Source organism: Macrobrachium nipponense, chromosome 44 (assembly GCF_015104395.2).
Source record: "Macrobrachium nipponense isolate FS-2020 chromosome 44, ASM1510439v2, whole genome shotgun sequence".
NCBI classification, from domain to species: Eukaryota; Metazoa; Arthropoda; class Malacostraca; order Decapoda; family Palaemonidae; genus Macrobrachium; species Macrobrachium nipponense.
In genome coordinates this window covers 39,851,410-39,868,522 of record NC_087221.1, presented here as the reverse complement: position 1 = coordinate 39,868,522, position 17,113 = coordinate 39,851,410, and the positions used below count along the sequence as shown (strand labels likewise).

Genomic DNA, 17,113 nt, shown 5'->3' with positions numbered 1-17,113 from the left:
ATTGCGCCTTGAGCACCGAGCGCGGTTAAGTTATACTAAAGAAAATTCACATAAAAAGTTACAAATCTACGTTAGCAAGCTAAAGTAATGGTGAATTTCGGAGGACGTACAGACTTGATCTCTGTAATTTTTGGTTAACTGAAATATAATTATCATACAAAAATAAATCTACTCAAAACACTGCAACATAGGTAAATAAACAAATTACGTAAACATGTATTTCAATATAAAAAAAATATTGTCAGATTATCTACTAAGACCTTTAAATCCGGTAATGGATCCCCTTCTATTTAAAAAACAAAACAAAAGAACGTCAATGAAAAATTATAAAAAGGCTCCAGTTCTTAATATAAGTAAACATACAAAAGTGTGAATGAGCACACAGAGTTTGAGAATAACTTCACTTACGAAAAATTTGAAAGTACGAAAAATGAAGATTCTTAAATAGCATAAAAACGTTCAATATATATAAAAGCGAATACTGTATATCGATATAAACATAAAATATATTATTATTATTATTATTATTATTATTATTATTATTAACATGATCAGGTTTTGGTTTGAAGCAACAGCCAAATTCAAAAGATATTGAATATTTCTCTCTTCTTGGTAGGGGGTATTCAGAAAAGTTATGAACAATTATATTAACATTATACAGTTGCTCATAGCTTTTCTGAATACTCACCCCCCTCCCCCAACAAAAAAATAAAAAAGAAATACTTAATATATTAGTAATTAGACTATTGCTTCAAACCAAAACCTGATCACATTAAAATGATAGTATGTTTGGAACTATTCGCAAACAAGATTATTATTATTATTATTATTATTATTATTATTATTATTATTATTATTATTATTAGTTATTATTTTGAGGTACAAATTTCATAATGAACAAAATAAAAAATATTCGCTTGCAAGGAAAACTTGCCCATAATCAAATGCCATATGGGACAATGAGAAAAACGAGAAAAATATAAATACATTTTTATAAAAACGCTCTCTCTCTCTCTCTCTCTCTCTCTCTACTCTCACCTAGTTGGGGAAATTTGAAACTCCATTACCCTTGGTTTTAATTTATTTCTTTATTAGGGAAGAGAGGTACTGCAAACGCTTCAGTGATTTTACGACCAGCGAAAAGACTTGTGCCAAGGTAACACCTTTTGACAACCTGTCATGTTCGTCTCCATTTCACAGCAGTTATTAAGGCGCAAGGAAGTACTACTTATATTTTCCAAAATGATTATTGACTCTGGCATCACCGGCCAGGCATACAGCGACCCATAAATTTCAGAATATAAAACACATTTTGGTACAAGACTACATTTTTTTCAGAAAGACGCTGACAAAGAAAAATTCTCATATATATATATATATATATATATATATATATATATATATATATATATATAATATATATATATTATATATATTAGTTTTATGTATGTAGGTATGTATGTATATGAGAATTTTATCATTAACGTCACTATTTTAACAATTATAAAATAGCTGACAACGATAAAATTATAAACATTAGCATTATCTGACTATATGTTCATCGATAATTAATACAAACATACTTAGTAAGCTTAGCTCAAAAGGAAATACGAACAAAAGCGTATCAGTGGTCCGTGATATTTAGGTTATATATACTGAAAATTATTTAGATAAATTTAATTAAAAAATTTAAAAAACTCGTCAATCCAACAAACTCCCATCGACTAGAAAAAAAAAGAGAAATGACAGACTTAAAAAATAACTTACAACCTCTAACTCCACACGCTGAAAAATGAAAAAAAAAAGGACGAGAAATAAAAGATGACATCCTGCCATAAAGCATTTTCGTTTTTTTGGTCGACCTTAATGTTCTCCGTTTGGTCTGGTCGGGAAATGTTTGACGGGAGTTGGTTGGCTGAGGAACACATACATACATGCGTGCGTATGTACATGCATGTATATACCCACATACATATATAGTATAGATGTACGTATGGACGAACTGGGGAAATGGATGACTCCTATGCACAGAAGGAAAGGTCGAAGAGGAGGAAGATGAGCGAATGAGGACAACTCAAAAGCAAAATAAAAAAAAAATAATAAATAAATAAATAAAATAACTCACTCAGGATGCGAAGGACACCGAAGGATGAAAGAGAGAGAGAGAGAGAGAAGATTGGAGAGAGAGAATGAGAGAGATGAGAGGAGAGAGAGAGAGGACACTGAAGGGGATGAGGAAAAGACGAGAGGAGACACAACCTTGGGGGATATATTAGTCGGTGGGTGAGGGGATGCGGGGTGGATGGGGGGAGGGTTTAAAAGTACCTTAGAGAGGTAATGCCATCTTAACAATAACCGGCCCGCGCTTTCCTCCTGGTTGAAGATGAGGGTGGTCGAGGGTGGGCGTGATAGCGAGGGCGGGGTCTGTAGGAAAGAATGGCAGAGAGTCTACGCGAAAAGTCTCTCTCTCTCTCTCTCTCTCTCTCTCTCTCTATAAAAACTATAAATGACCTCAAAAGTGTGCACTATGGTATACATATAGTTTATGAACGACAAAAAGTGATATAACCTCTCAAAATTCCCGGATATCACTTTTTTCCAAATAAAAGGAATCTGGAAAAACTAGAGGCTAAAGTAGCTCCAGGACTCATGCAGAAGAGTGAGATCCTAGAAACGGCGCACGTAGTAAGAAAAGTGATGGACTCCTAAGGAGGCAGGATGCAACCCGGAACCCCACGCTATAAATACCACCCAGTCGAATTGGAGGACTGTGACAGAGCAAAAAAAAAATAAATAAATAAATAAAAAAAAAAAATAATAATAATAAATTTAGTTTATGAACGACAGAAAGAGCGATATAACCTCTCAAAATTCCCGATGTAACTTTCTTCCAATTAATAATAATAATAATAATAATAATAATAATAATAGTAAATTTAGTTTATGAACGACAGAAAGAGCGATATAACCTCTCAAAATTCCCGGATGCAAATTTCTTCCGAATAATAATAATAATAATAAAATAATAATAATAATAATAATAATAAAAAATAATAATAATAATAAGAAGGATATGGGATATGCAGTGGAAATTGTACCCATAATCATAGGAGCCACTAGGCACAAATCCAAGATCCCTGAAAAGGAATCTAGAAAAAAAACTAGAGGCTGAAGTAGCTCCCAGGACTCATGCAGAAGAGTGCTGATCCTAGAAACGGCACACATAGTAAAGGAGGAGTGATGGACTCCTAAGGAGGCAGGATGCCAACCCGGAACCCACACTATAAATACCACCCAGTCGAATTGGAGGACTGTGATAGAGCCAAAAAAAAAAAAAAACAAAAAAAAAAAAAAAAAAAAAAAAAAAAAAAACTAAAAAAAAAAAAAAAAAAAAAAAAAAAAAAAATAATAATAATAATAATAATAATACTGCCAAAAACTCCTCCTTTTGGAAACACCTGGCTCATTAACGCTTTCGTATGCGAGTGCTGACGACAACTGTCATACTATAAACTCGGTATTCTGACACCTATGTATGTTTCATTCTTTATTGCGTCTCGTTTTTAGGAGAAGATGCGACTCGGGGTCTCGTATTCAACAGCTGCGAGAGCCAACAGCAACGTGCATATTCGCAAATCTCATTCTTTAACTACACGCATATCCAATATTCATTTTACCAAAAACGTCTTGATTCGGCCAACTTTTATACTGAACATATTTCTTATGTTACTGATAGTCAACAGCAACTGTCCTTATTCAGTCACAGGTAGGTTCAATAATTTCTCGTATTCAATATCAACAATAAACAACCATTATTCACTAATAGCTATATTCAACATTTTTCGTATTTAGTTTTTACAATTTCAATTCTCGTATTCAGTTTCAACAAGTGTCGAACTCAATTTCAACAACTCACAATCATTATTCGGAAATAGCTATAGTCAACAATTTTCGTATTAAATTTCAACCATTTTCGTATTCAATTTCAATAAGTCGCTATATTATTCAGTAATAGTTATATTTAACAATTTTCGTATTCAGTTTCTACAATTCTGATACTCAATTCAGTATTTATAATTAACTTAATCACCAACTACCATCCCATCAATAATTACTTGCAACAACTGCATTCAGCGTTGATACTCTTATCACCGTATCCGTCAACTTTGATGCCTATCACCATAACACTCAAGATCACCGCAGATTCAAGAAATTTCCCAATTAACAACTCGAAAATAAATCAACTCTCACATTCAATAAATCACTTACCCAACTACTCTAACGATCAACGGTTCACTATTGGCGCTGCAAAACCACCGCAAAGGGTCCACAAAATGAATGTATAATTTTTCATTCGGTTTCGAGTCTTCTTCCGCGCGTGATCTTAGATATAAGTGATGTATACTTTATGTAACACAAATATGAAAACGTATAAATTATGTATGCATGCATGTGTGTATGTACGTATATATATATTATATATATAATATATCACACACTTACACACACAAGTAAACATGAGGAATATATACTTCTAACTATTATTGACACCCGATTCATGACCTGACCTCCGGAGCTGAGCTCGCCATATACAGAATAATCTTACAAAATACCAAAAGTAAATTAAAACGTTCATATACAAGGATGTCCTCCTTCTTGGGTCATCCTGAACTAATCTTCTGCTGTAATAATGCACAGAAATCAAAGTATCGACGCATATTGCTTCTAAAACTTATATATTATAATAAAAATGGTGATTATTATTACTTCTTACCAAATCAAGTGGACATTATTCTTCATTACCGTGCAAACAAACACCTTTGACACAGTTATCAAATGGAAACATGTTTCCTTTCGAAGGATGAAGAATCTTATAGCCTAAGATAAGACCCAAAAGAATTCGGATGAACTCAGGCCCCCGATACTCACCATATTCATCGAGGTGAGTCCGTCACTGAGTACCTCCTCCACCGACGCCGTGGTGGAGTCGTGTCCTCTCATAGCTCGCTAGGTACCTGAAGAAGGAGCAAAGATGATCATTTATCGTCCTCTTATTGTAGTTCGTTTCAGGGGAAAAAGAAAAAAACAAAAGAAGACTCGGTGACTCTGTTATGTGAAGGTTTGAATTACTTTTGTTTTCTTGATGGCATAATTGCACTCTGCCGGTAAATTTTGACTTTATAAAAACTTCTTTGTTTTTTCTTAAAATGGAATTTTGCTTGGATTTCTGATCAGTTTATTTTCCTTCGCTCAAAAATGACTTTGTACCTTCTTTTGTTATTTTTTGCTGCGGGAGGCGGTAAAAAGAAGGTATGACACTGTTAGTAAATTCGTCTTCACCAAGGCTTAAATCTTTCGTCCTTTTTTCATTAATGTTAAGTTTTTCTATGGGCTGATATAAGACCTGGAGAAAAAAAAATACCCGTGATTTTATTTTTAGCTAAAAATTTTTATTTTCTATTTTTAGCTAATTTTTTTTACGAATGTGTATTTCTCTATTTATTGCTATAATACCATGGACACTAGGTGATAAAAAAAAATAGAGGTAGGCAGTTTCTCTAAAAAAGAAATAAAAAATAAAAAAAAGTACGCAAAAGTCCCTCTTTAAGTTTACTGAAATTAACGTAGTAGTTATGAGATGAATTAGTATTTTACTCACTAACTAAAAGCTTCAACATCAAGTTACCTTTGAGTCTCCATGCTAAGGTTTAACTGAAAGGCATAAGTAACAATGGACGTCACATGGTACTTGTATTACTTAAACTAATTGCATACTTCACCGTATTAATTACTTACATATTTCACATATTATTTCAAACTTACAACGGCAAACCGTGTTGAACATCTGCAACCGTGTCGGAGAAGAAGAGAGAGCGATAAAAAAAAAAAAAAAAAAAAAACGAAAACCATATGTAGGGGAAAAGGGGTAGAGTTGGTGGGAGGCCACAGTGGGAGACAAATCCCTCAGTGGGGAGACAACTACCTACCCCACGCAAAACAATAAAAAGGACCATTTTAAAGAATACACATTTTCACAAAATAGATGCTCGATCTCCTCCCTACACAACTAGATGGTTAGGGATAACATAATATATATAATACTTGTTGATTTATCTGCAGCTTTTCATCTTGATGGAAGCAAATTACAAGTACACAACAAAAATATAATAATAATAATAATAATAATAATAATAATAATAATAATAATAATAATAATAATAACAATAATAATTATAATAATAATAATAATAATGATAATAATTTCAAGAAAATATGGCTAATGCTCCCACTTTCTTTCCTACAGAAATATTTCCCTCTATGAAAATTGACAATATACATAAATAATACATATATTAACATATATATATATATAAATGTGTGAAAAAAAATACAACAACAACACCAATAACAACATCATAGGGTTAATGCTGTCCCTTATTTTCGTACAGAAGTATTCCCTCTTATGAAAATTGATATTACTGAAAAAATATATATTTGAGATGATGATAAAAATAATAATAATAATAATAATAATAATAATAATAATAATAATAATAATAATAATAATAATAATAATAATGGCTACTGAGGGGAGAGCCCAAGAAGGAAACTGAAGGAATGATAACAGCGGCACAAGATCAGGCCCTAAGAAACAGATATGTCCAAAGAACGATAGATGGAAATAACATCTCTCCCATATGTAGGAAGTGCAATACGAAAAATGAAACCATAAAACACATAGCAAGCGAATGTCCGGCACTTGCACAGAACCAGTACAAAAAGAGGCATGATTCAGTGGCAAAAGCCCTCCACTGGAGCCTGTGCAAGAAACATCAGCTAATTTGCAATAATAAGTGGTACGAGCACTAACCTGAGGGAGTGATAGAAAACGATCAGGCAAAGATCCTCTGGGACTATGGTATCAGAACAAATAGGGTGATACGTGCAAATAGACAAGACGTGACGTTGATTGACAAAATCAAGAAGAAAGTATCACTAGAGTTGAAGAGAAAGAGAGGGAAAAAATGGATAAGTATCAAGACCTGAAAATAGAAATAAGAAGGATATGGGATATGCCAGTGGAAATTGTACCCATAATCATAGGAACACTAGGCACGATCCCAAGATCCCTGAAAAGGAATCTAGAAAAACTAGAGGCTGAAGTAGCTCCAGGACTCATGCAGAAGAGTGTGATCCTAGAAACGGCGCACATAGTAAGAAAAGTGATGGACTCCTAAGGAGGCAGGATGCAACCCTGAACCCTACACTAAAAATACCACCCAGTCGAATTGGAGGACTGTGATAGAGCAAAAAAATAAATAAATAAATAAAAAAACAATAATAATAATAACAACAACAGCATATGACTAATGCTGTCACTTACTGTCCAAGTGGCAGTAATAAATGAAGAGAGATAAGGAATAAGTGATGATGTTAATATGAAATGAAAAAAAAAAAAATTTAGAGCTTCTCGCTATGACATCTAGTGTATTGCTTGCACGTGCAAATATGTCTTACTGTTCCATTATCCTAATTACCGAATAGCATGTCAGGACTGGGATGACAGGAGGGAATCGTCATGAAAATACACAAATCTATGCAGCTATTATTATTATTATTATTATTATTATTATTATTATTATTATTATTATTATTATTATTGTAGAAGAGAATGAACATTATTTACAGAAGAATTTATTGACTACAAAAATAAAACAAAATAAAAACAAGATATAAATGAAAAATATATTATCATCATCATTATTATTATTATTAATATTATTATTATTATTATTATTATTATTATTATTATTATTATTATTATTATTATTATTATTATTGTTGTTGTTGTTGTAGAAGAGAATAAACATCATTTACAGATGGATTTATTGACCATAAACATAATTTACAGATGAGTTTATTGACCATAAAAAATGAAACAAAATAAAGAAAATATAAATTAAAACAAATTATTATTATTATTTTTACCATTATTATTATTATTATTATTATTATTATTATTATTATTATTTTTATTAATTGTCATTATTGTTACGACATTCATCTTAAGCAATATGATACAACACAATGAACTTCATTAACAGACCAATGTATTGACCATAAAAAAATGAACCAAAATAAATAGGATAAAATTAATGACCATTAAAAATAAGCCAAAAAAAAAAAAATCAAACGATTTCCCAAACAAACACTACCTGTTTGTGACAGCACCTCCGGAACGCGAATGCCTTCCAGACGCTGCACCGGATAATCGCATAACGCGCGTCAACGGGTCACTGTTGCAATCTTGCATAACGAGCGCCAATAGGTCGCTGATGCAATCAAGTGCTTCGAATAGAACGATCATGCAGAGAATCAAATTCATTGGGTATCATTATCAGATTCTCCTACATATATCCGAAGCCAGTGACAGACGCTCAGCCATCAAGCGGTAGTGGCTACATCCATGATGTTTTTATGATGCTTATGTTATTTCAACCGCTCGGTTAGGACTCAGATGAGTGGGGGATTTGTGGAAGGAAAAATGTATTATCTTGTCTAAATAATTATTTATTTATTCATATATCTATTTACTTTATATTAACTTATTCATATATCTATGTACTTATATAAATTAAATTATTCATATCTCTATTTACTTATTTATATTAATTTATTAATATATCTATTTACGTATCTATATTGATTTATTCAATATCTATTTACTTGTTTATATTAATTAATTCATATATCTATTTACTTATTTATATTAATTTATTCATATATCTATTTACTTTTTATATTAATTAATTCATATATCTATTTACTTATTTATTATAATCTATTCAAATATCTATTTATTTATTTATTTAAATTTCTTCATATATCTATTTACTTAATTTATTATTTAAATTAATTGGATTATCCTATTTATTAAATAATTATTTTTTCACATATCTATTACATATTTATAGTAATTTATTCATGTGTCTATTTACATATTTATATTAATTTATTCATATATCTATTTACTTATTTATATCTTATTCATATATCCTTCTTATTCATATTAATTTTCCTTATTTATATTAATTTATTCATATATCGATTTACTCATTTATATAAATTAATTATTGTATCTATTTACTTATTTATATTAATTTATTCAAATATCTATTTACTTATTTATATCAAATTATTCATATATCATTTACTGATTTATTCTATATATTTAATTTACCTACACAGTATCAAAAGCTGTTGCTGAACAACTTGATCATAGTCAATAAAACCAGAAAATGCGAATTGAATGAGTTGGCGCTGAGATTTTTCTCTTAATTTACAAAAATTTAACACAAAACTTAAGAGCAATTTCACAAACACTAAAATGAAAAAAAGTAAAAAATCGAACAATTTCACAGCACTAAACGACCGTCGGACACTGGGGAAATTTCCCCGGCAATCCCTCCATATTTGTTTTGGGTGGTCCCTCGAGGCAGCCAAACTAGAAAATAAACAAACACACTGACAGGAACATACTCCCATTGCAGAGGCAATAAAGAAATATGAAGAGAGAACAAACACCCTCTCCTCTTGGTTCATTAGAGGCATTAAACAGGTTTGGTCACAGGCTGCCCCAATTGACACAACGCTGATAAGGGGCAGGCTCAGAAATAAAGGATTTAACGAGATATCAGATAACTGACCCTGGCATAAAACTTCGGTTAGTTACTCGAGCTCTACTTGGCGAATGCTTTCGGAGAGAGAGAGAGAGAATCAGTTAACTAACTCTGCCATTAACCTTCCGTTACCCATTGCCGCTAACGAAGTCAAATGCACGAGAGAGAGAGAGAGAGAGAGAGGCATCATTACTACTACTGACATTATCCTTCAGTAAGCTATTACTGCTGAGGCAGTCGAATGCTAGAGAGAGAGAGAGAGAGAGAGAGAGAGAGAGAGAGAGAGAGAGAGAGAGAAATGAATCACATAACGACAATTGACATTAACCTTCAATAAGCTATTGCCACTTAAGCAATCACCAGAGAGAGAGAGAGAGAGAGAGAGAGAGAGAGAGAGAGAGAGAGAGAGAGAGAGCAGCTGCTGACAAATGAATGCAAACGTTGGGACGGCGGAAGCAGATCTTAAACCCGTTGCTTAGGATACTGAAGCATAAGAAATCACATCTAAACTGACAACAATACCCCGCTGTACCTTTCGAGACTTGCACTGTCATTTTTATCATGTCTGACTATACCCTGTCATCAAGGGGCACAGAAATAGATACGGCGAACTTCAATTTTCAATACTTACCTTTAACTATATGTTTCTTCCCCTACAAAAAAAAGTTTTGATTTCCTTGAGCCTAAACATGATATCATATCTGTATAGTCTGTCTTTGATGGCCGAAACTAATCTTCTTTCTTATCCACAAATATCTTGTTCCCTCGAATAATGTTTGACTCGTAAGTTTGATAATGCAGTCGACTAAATATCTTTCAAAATATCAATTAAATGATCTGGCGTGGCAAACGAAGTCTTAAACACGGGAATAATGCACAGTCATCACTGTACCGCATACTGTGTGAAAGGATCGTTGATGTACAATGTAAATTGATAAATAAACTAATACCTAACAATGACTTTCAGAAGCATTCATAACACAACAAATGAACAACGATTTCTTCTATTTCATATAATGGCGATTTTAATTGCAAACGTTACTTCTCATTTGTAATTATTTACTGAAAGGTAATATCATACTTTCCTCCTAACCTTGCAAAAAGGAAACCTTTCAGTTTCATGGAAATTACTAAAAAAACCACATTCAATATAACGGAAAGATGACTGCTACAATCTCCTAATATAAGCTAAGAGCAGGAATATGATATATATACATAAAAAAAATAAAAATCAGAATTATTTAGGTTTTTTCTAGATCTTACATCAAAGTTTTATTTTGCAACAATAATTTATTATCATTTTGGACACTAGCGTCACATGATTCTATATACCTTTGAGAACAGGAGGGAATGAAAGCAAATTGACAACAATATTATCTTAAATTCCTCTCTAGATGCCATAATAAAACTTTAATAAATCACAATTTATTTTTGTAAGTAGATATTCAAAGGCTCAATGTCTATTTCAATGGATGTTTCTAACGTCCATCCGACAAAACTGTTCATTAAATAGCCCATATGTTTATTATTCTAAGTTCGGCTTGTTCGATGAAGTAATGTCAAAGGTCTCTTCGTTCAAGTGATGTCAGAGGCTTATCCGCTCAAGCGATGTCAAGGGTCATGTCGTTAAAGTGATGTCACCAAGTGATGCCACATGCTTGTTGAGGAAATCTTCCAGCTTATCGGTTAATACCATGTCACAAACTTATTCAGGTGATGATCACCGGTTTGTTCGTTAAAGCAATGTCACAGACCTATGCATTAAAGTGAAGTCTCTTGCTTCTTAGTAATATTGTCACCGTATATTCGTCACTATTACTTCCGCCTTGCTTTGTATTTTGAATTGACTCTACCGTACCAGCTCTGTATTAATATAATGGCCACGAGTCGAAATAAATAAAAAAATGAATTATTATTATTATTATTATTATTATTATTATTATTATTATTATTATTAAACACGTGCTATTTCTTACCAAATTCTAATCACATTACACATATCGAAGGCCTTTGACTTTGAAGAGATAGGTGAACATAACCACCCAATGAATAATAAGAAAAACTGGCGTCTCAATTACTGAGGCCATCGAATCTCTGAGCCCTTCTCAGACGGAGAAAAAGGCATCCGTTTCTAAAACCCCCTTCAGGATATCAAGACAGTTTGGAATTGGTTTAGAACGTAAGCCCTTCAAAATATCAAATTGTGAGAGTTTATATATAACAAGTTTGCTGGCAAGCACCTTTATGAGATCAACGCAAATCATATAAATGGATCAGTACGAAGCTGATCAAAATAAATCATATAAATGGATCAGTACGAAGCTGATCAAAATAAATCATATAAATGGATCAGTACGAAGCTGATCAAAATAAATCATATAAATGGATCAGTACGAAGCTGATCAAAATAAATCATACAAATGGATCAGTACGAAGCTGATCAAAATAAATCATACAAATGGATCAGTATGAAGCTGATCAAAATAAATCATACAAATGGATCATTACGAAGCTGATCAAAATAAATCATATAAATGGATCAGTACGAAGCTGATCAAAATAAATCATTGATATATGCCGAAACCATATGAAAACAACCGCGTGAAAAGTCATTAATAATCACAGATTCTTCTCTGGGCGAAACAGAAAACGGGCTCCAAAAGACACAAGCGAGAGAGAGAGAGAGAGAGAGAGAGAGAGAGAGAGAGAGAGAGAGAGAGAGAGACCAATATTAAATACACTAATAAATCACGACGGCGGAAAAATTCACCTTTTGTGCGAATGGGGACCTGTATTTCCAATGATCCGAAATGCATAAAGAACTTCGCTCTCTCTCTCTCTCTCTCTCTCTCTCTCCTCCTTTTGAGGATATTATTTACGAAGTCGTCCGGTGAATTATGGTTTCGGTTTTGCAAAACGACGCCTCGTAAAGAAGGCCAGTCGTTACCGATGAGGTTTTTGGGATGTGTACTTGGAAAGGCAGTATGTTTCTCTTTTTCTCATTTAATACATACGTACATATATACATACATGCCTATATACATACATCATACATACAATGATATATATATATATATATATATATATATACATACTATATATATATATATATATATATATATATATATATATATATATATATATATATATATATAGATCACGTATAAAATCCTAGGAGAAAAGGCCGCTGCCAGGCCTTTCGATTTAGACGAGCTTACTTTGTAAACATATTTTCATAGTCTATATCAGCTATTTAGTAAAGGACGAGAGTCGAAAGGCCTTGCCGCGATTCTACATTGTTTGCCTTTATATATATATATATATATATATATATATATATATATATATATATATATATATGAAGAGGCATATATAAGCGCGCGTATGTTTATCTATTTGCGTAATTCACAAACCTAATAGAGCTGAATGTACACAAAAGACAAAAGACCGAACGAAAGGCCACAAAGATAAGGTGGAAGTCTCTCTCTCTCTCTCTCTCTCTCTCTCTCTCTCTCTCTCTCCCCGAACCTAAAATGCGACAATCGCGGTGGTGGCGAGAGGGGGAGAGAAAAAGGGGGCGGAGATGAAGTGATTGATCTCCGACAACAGTAACCTAACCATCGTTAAGAGCTCCCGGGCCATTATGGTCCCTAGGACGCCTCGACCGTAGGAGCATCCCGCGGGAGTCCTTCGCCCCGTGAAATACGGCGCTTGGGCCGCGTGCAAGTGGCTGATTGATTTATCGATATGTGACAACAACAGAGGAATCTTCGCATTAAACCAAGTGGAGGGTAAGTGAAGAGTCAGCTCTCGGCCTTGACATCATAGCCCTCCCTCCCTCCCTCCCTCCCTGCCTGCATACCTCCTCCCCCTCCTCCTACCCCTCATCCTTCTAGGTCTTTCCCCCAAAACCTCGTCCTCCAGAGGCAAAGGCCCTTTTAACTGCATCCCTTAATCCGCATTCTCCTTTACACTCACGCTCCTTCTAATCTCACCGCACATCAATGGAGACGCGTTTCCTTTCATCATACAACGGGACTTATAGATTAGTATATATTCTATCAAGTGACAAGTGAGGAGAAGTTACGCAACCCAGGAATGAAAAAAGGAAAAAAGAAAAAAATGCATTCCACTGAAGTAAAAATCCAGAAGTAAAAAAATATTTTTTTTCATTCCACAAAAGTAATTAAGTAATATATCTACTCTAAGTCGATTTAAAATCCATGCATTGATCAGATGTTACAAGGAGTTACAAGGATTAGGATGTCTCAAAGACTTAAATAGTCCATCCGAGGAGACATCGCGTGCTCTATCTCTTGTAGCAGGTTTTGCTGTTCATTCACAGTGTCCTAATGACTTTGTCTGGCTTTCTTTTAAACTCCACACTGTTGCTGTTTACGACATCTGGTGGCAGTTTATTCCACGTGTCACATATCTTGTATGTAAAGAAGTTCCCACAATGGGATGTGTTGTATCTCTTCAGTTCTAGTTTCCATCCATTATTTCTTGTCTGGTTTTCGTTTTTTGGAAGTTCAGGGTATCCTGCGCTCAGAGGTTAAGATCATCTACCAAGGTGATCGAATTCTGCTCTAGCAACACCAAAGTAACCCCAAAGGTATAAATGATTAACCGTTGTTGCATATTCCATATTATTACAGAAATAATAACAACCCAGATTCAACCCATGTAATACCTTGTTAGCCTAGAAGCTTCTTGCCAAATAACATAATCCAAAATACATTTCGCCCCTTCATTAGTCGCCTGTGACCCAAAATTACGCAAAAGTCAACAGCTTTCGGAAAGCAACTCCTGACCTTTTAAAGCCTGCGACCCTGAAAAATATTATTGCGTTAAAGGTAAAAGATAATAACTAACTAGAACATGATTTATATATATATAAATATTTATGTATATGTATATATATATATATATATATATATATATATATATATATATATATATATATATATATATAAATATTCGTAATATACGGTTGCAAAAGCAAAGTAAATAGGGTTTAATAGGGCTTTTATCTTAATATATATATATATGTATATGTATATATATACATATATATATGTATGTATATATATATATATATATATATATATATATATATATACATATATATATATATAATGTGCATGTGTGTGTTTGTACATAATAAATGAATGCCTTTTACTGCAATACGACACTATGATATGAAGATAAAAGAAGAAAATTTGAGAAAACGAAAGGGAAAGGAAGATATAATTTGAGAAAATTATACGGAAAGGAGATAAGGCAAGGAGGAGAGACATACAGAATGCGTGAGAAATTCGCCAAGTAGCTTGCAGCTACGCGGAGACTGACAAAGCGACAGCAGTCAGGGAGCATCTCTTTCCACCGCTTTAGCCAAATTACAGGAATGAGCTTCTAAGCTAATAAACGGATTACACAAACTTCGGCACTTCGGGGACCAAACCTACAACATGCAGTGTGAGAGAGAGAGAGAGAGAGAGAGAGAGAGAGAGAGAGAGAGAGAGAGATAATTTCCCCCTCCCTATCCTCTTCGCCCACCCAAAACCAGATCCCCATAGCCCCCTCCACCAAACCTACAACCATCCCAACCCCCTACCCACAACCCCCTTCGCCGGCTCATGAAGATTCCCTAAAAGGCACACAAATCAATGAGGTCAATATTAAAATCAGATGCAGATGAGACAAAGCCGCACAATCGATTACTAATTTGTGCTAACGTGGACACGGCCCGTGTGAAGTGTGGGGGTTGGGGGGAGGGAGGAGAGGAGGATTAGGAAGAGAGAAGGGGATGGGGGAGGGGTCAGTGGGAGAGGCTAGAAACCCTCATCCTGGCCCCCTTTCCACCAAACACTCAGTGGCGGCGAAATTACACGATTTTTATAGATCTACAGACGGCTGTTGCTATAGATTTCAAGATTATATGATTTGAACGTCTTTTACTGTAATACAACAGTTTAATATGAAGATAAAAGGCCCTTAAAATTCTATCTGAACGTTGAAACCATATATTTCGAGCACTTCCTCCTGTGTCTCTGTTCATCTGTCCATATTTCACCAGTGAATAGGGACACATAAGGAAGTGCTCGAAATATATGGTTGCAACAGTGTTTTATGGGCCTTTTATTTTCATTATATGATTTTTATACATCTACCTACAGTACACAGTACACAAAATTTGGATATACTAGATAGGAAGCTATATCAATGAACGGTTACACTCATAATAATAATAATAATAATAATAATAATAATAATAATAATAATCAAGGTGATAGCTGTGTAAGGTGCATTCAGTTTCTATATACAGAAAAATATATAAATAGAAAGCAGCTATCACCTTCAGTACTAAATGCTTGAAAGAGAGTCTACTACTTATACTACTACTACTACTACTACTACTATTACTACTACTACTAATACTACTACTACTACTACTACTACTAATAATAATAATAATAATAATAAAAACATGCCATTATTTTTCAGCTACAGATAGTAGGCAAACGCAGAAATCAGATTGTTTGCTAAGTAGCCACCCCCACCCCCCAATTGGGGTGGCTGTCTCCGCAGAAAATACAGTACTTAAGTCACTACCACATCCATACGTTAAAAGGCCAAGGGTTAGAGAACTTCTAGCACGGAAATTATTACATACGCTTTATACTTAGTTAGCTAGTTATTTTATTGACAAAATATACAACTATTAGTATAAATTTGTCCTGTAAGAGACAAAATACAAAATATACAAAGTAGACAGTAATCTCTTTTGTTCTTGAAAATACATGGCCTCCAAAGAAATACAACATTAAGTACAAATAGCATGTGCATATAAGATCATAAAAACTTACGCCAAAGATTCATTGGGCGTCAAGACCAAGTAGATATATAAGCAGTTTACATGCAATTACTGCATTTCGTTACGATCTATGCATCGTAATGTAGCAACTGGCTATGGTATGAGAGAGAGAGAGAGAGAGAGAGAGAGAGAGAGAGAGTTACAAGGATTAGGATGTCTCAAAGACTTGTTAGTCCATCCGAGGAGACATCGTGTACTCGCATATCTCTAGGAGCAGGTTTTACTCTTCATTCACTGCGTCCTAATGATTTTGTCAAGCTTTCTTTGAGAGAGAGAGAGAGAGAGAGAGAGAGAGAGAGCCTTGTAACCAAGGTGGTTAGCCACTGGCTATTGCATATGAGAGAGAGAGAAAAAAAAAGAGAGAAAGAGAAAGAGAGGCGGGGGAACGAACATATATCTGTGGGAGCGAGACGAAAGGAACAATCGTACAGAGGAGGATCAAGGGTTTATTAACTACCCCTGAGGGAGACTTAAGGGGCGTTTATTAAGGCCCTCCAGGGGCAGATTAAAAGTGGCGTTAAATGGCCCTTCCCAACCGTGATTCTGGAGGGGGGAA

General features: G+C 33.9%; 1 protein-coding gene across 7 annotated transcripts in view; it reads right to left on the bottom strand.

Annotated features, from left to right (window-relative positions):
* Positions 1-17,113, bottom strand: part of LOC135204207 (nuclear factor 1 X-type-like) — a 451,271-nt gene that overhangs the window by 212,203 nt on the left and 221,955 nt on the right. For all 7 annotated transcript variants that reach the window (XM_064234304.1, XM_064234305.1, XM_064234302.1 and 4 more), the window contains one exon: positions 4,930-5,015. In XM_064234304.1, coding sequence (XP_064090374.1) covers positions 4,930-5,001 — 72 coding nt within the window. In that variant the 5' untranslated portion in view covers positions 5,002-5,015. The remainder of the gene's footprint in view (positions 1-4,929; positions 5,016-17,113) is intronic.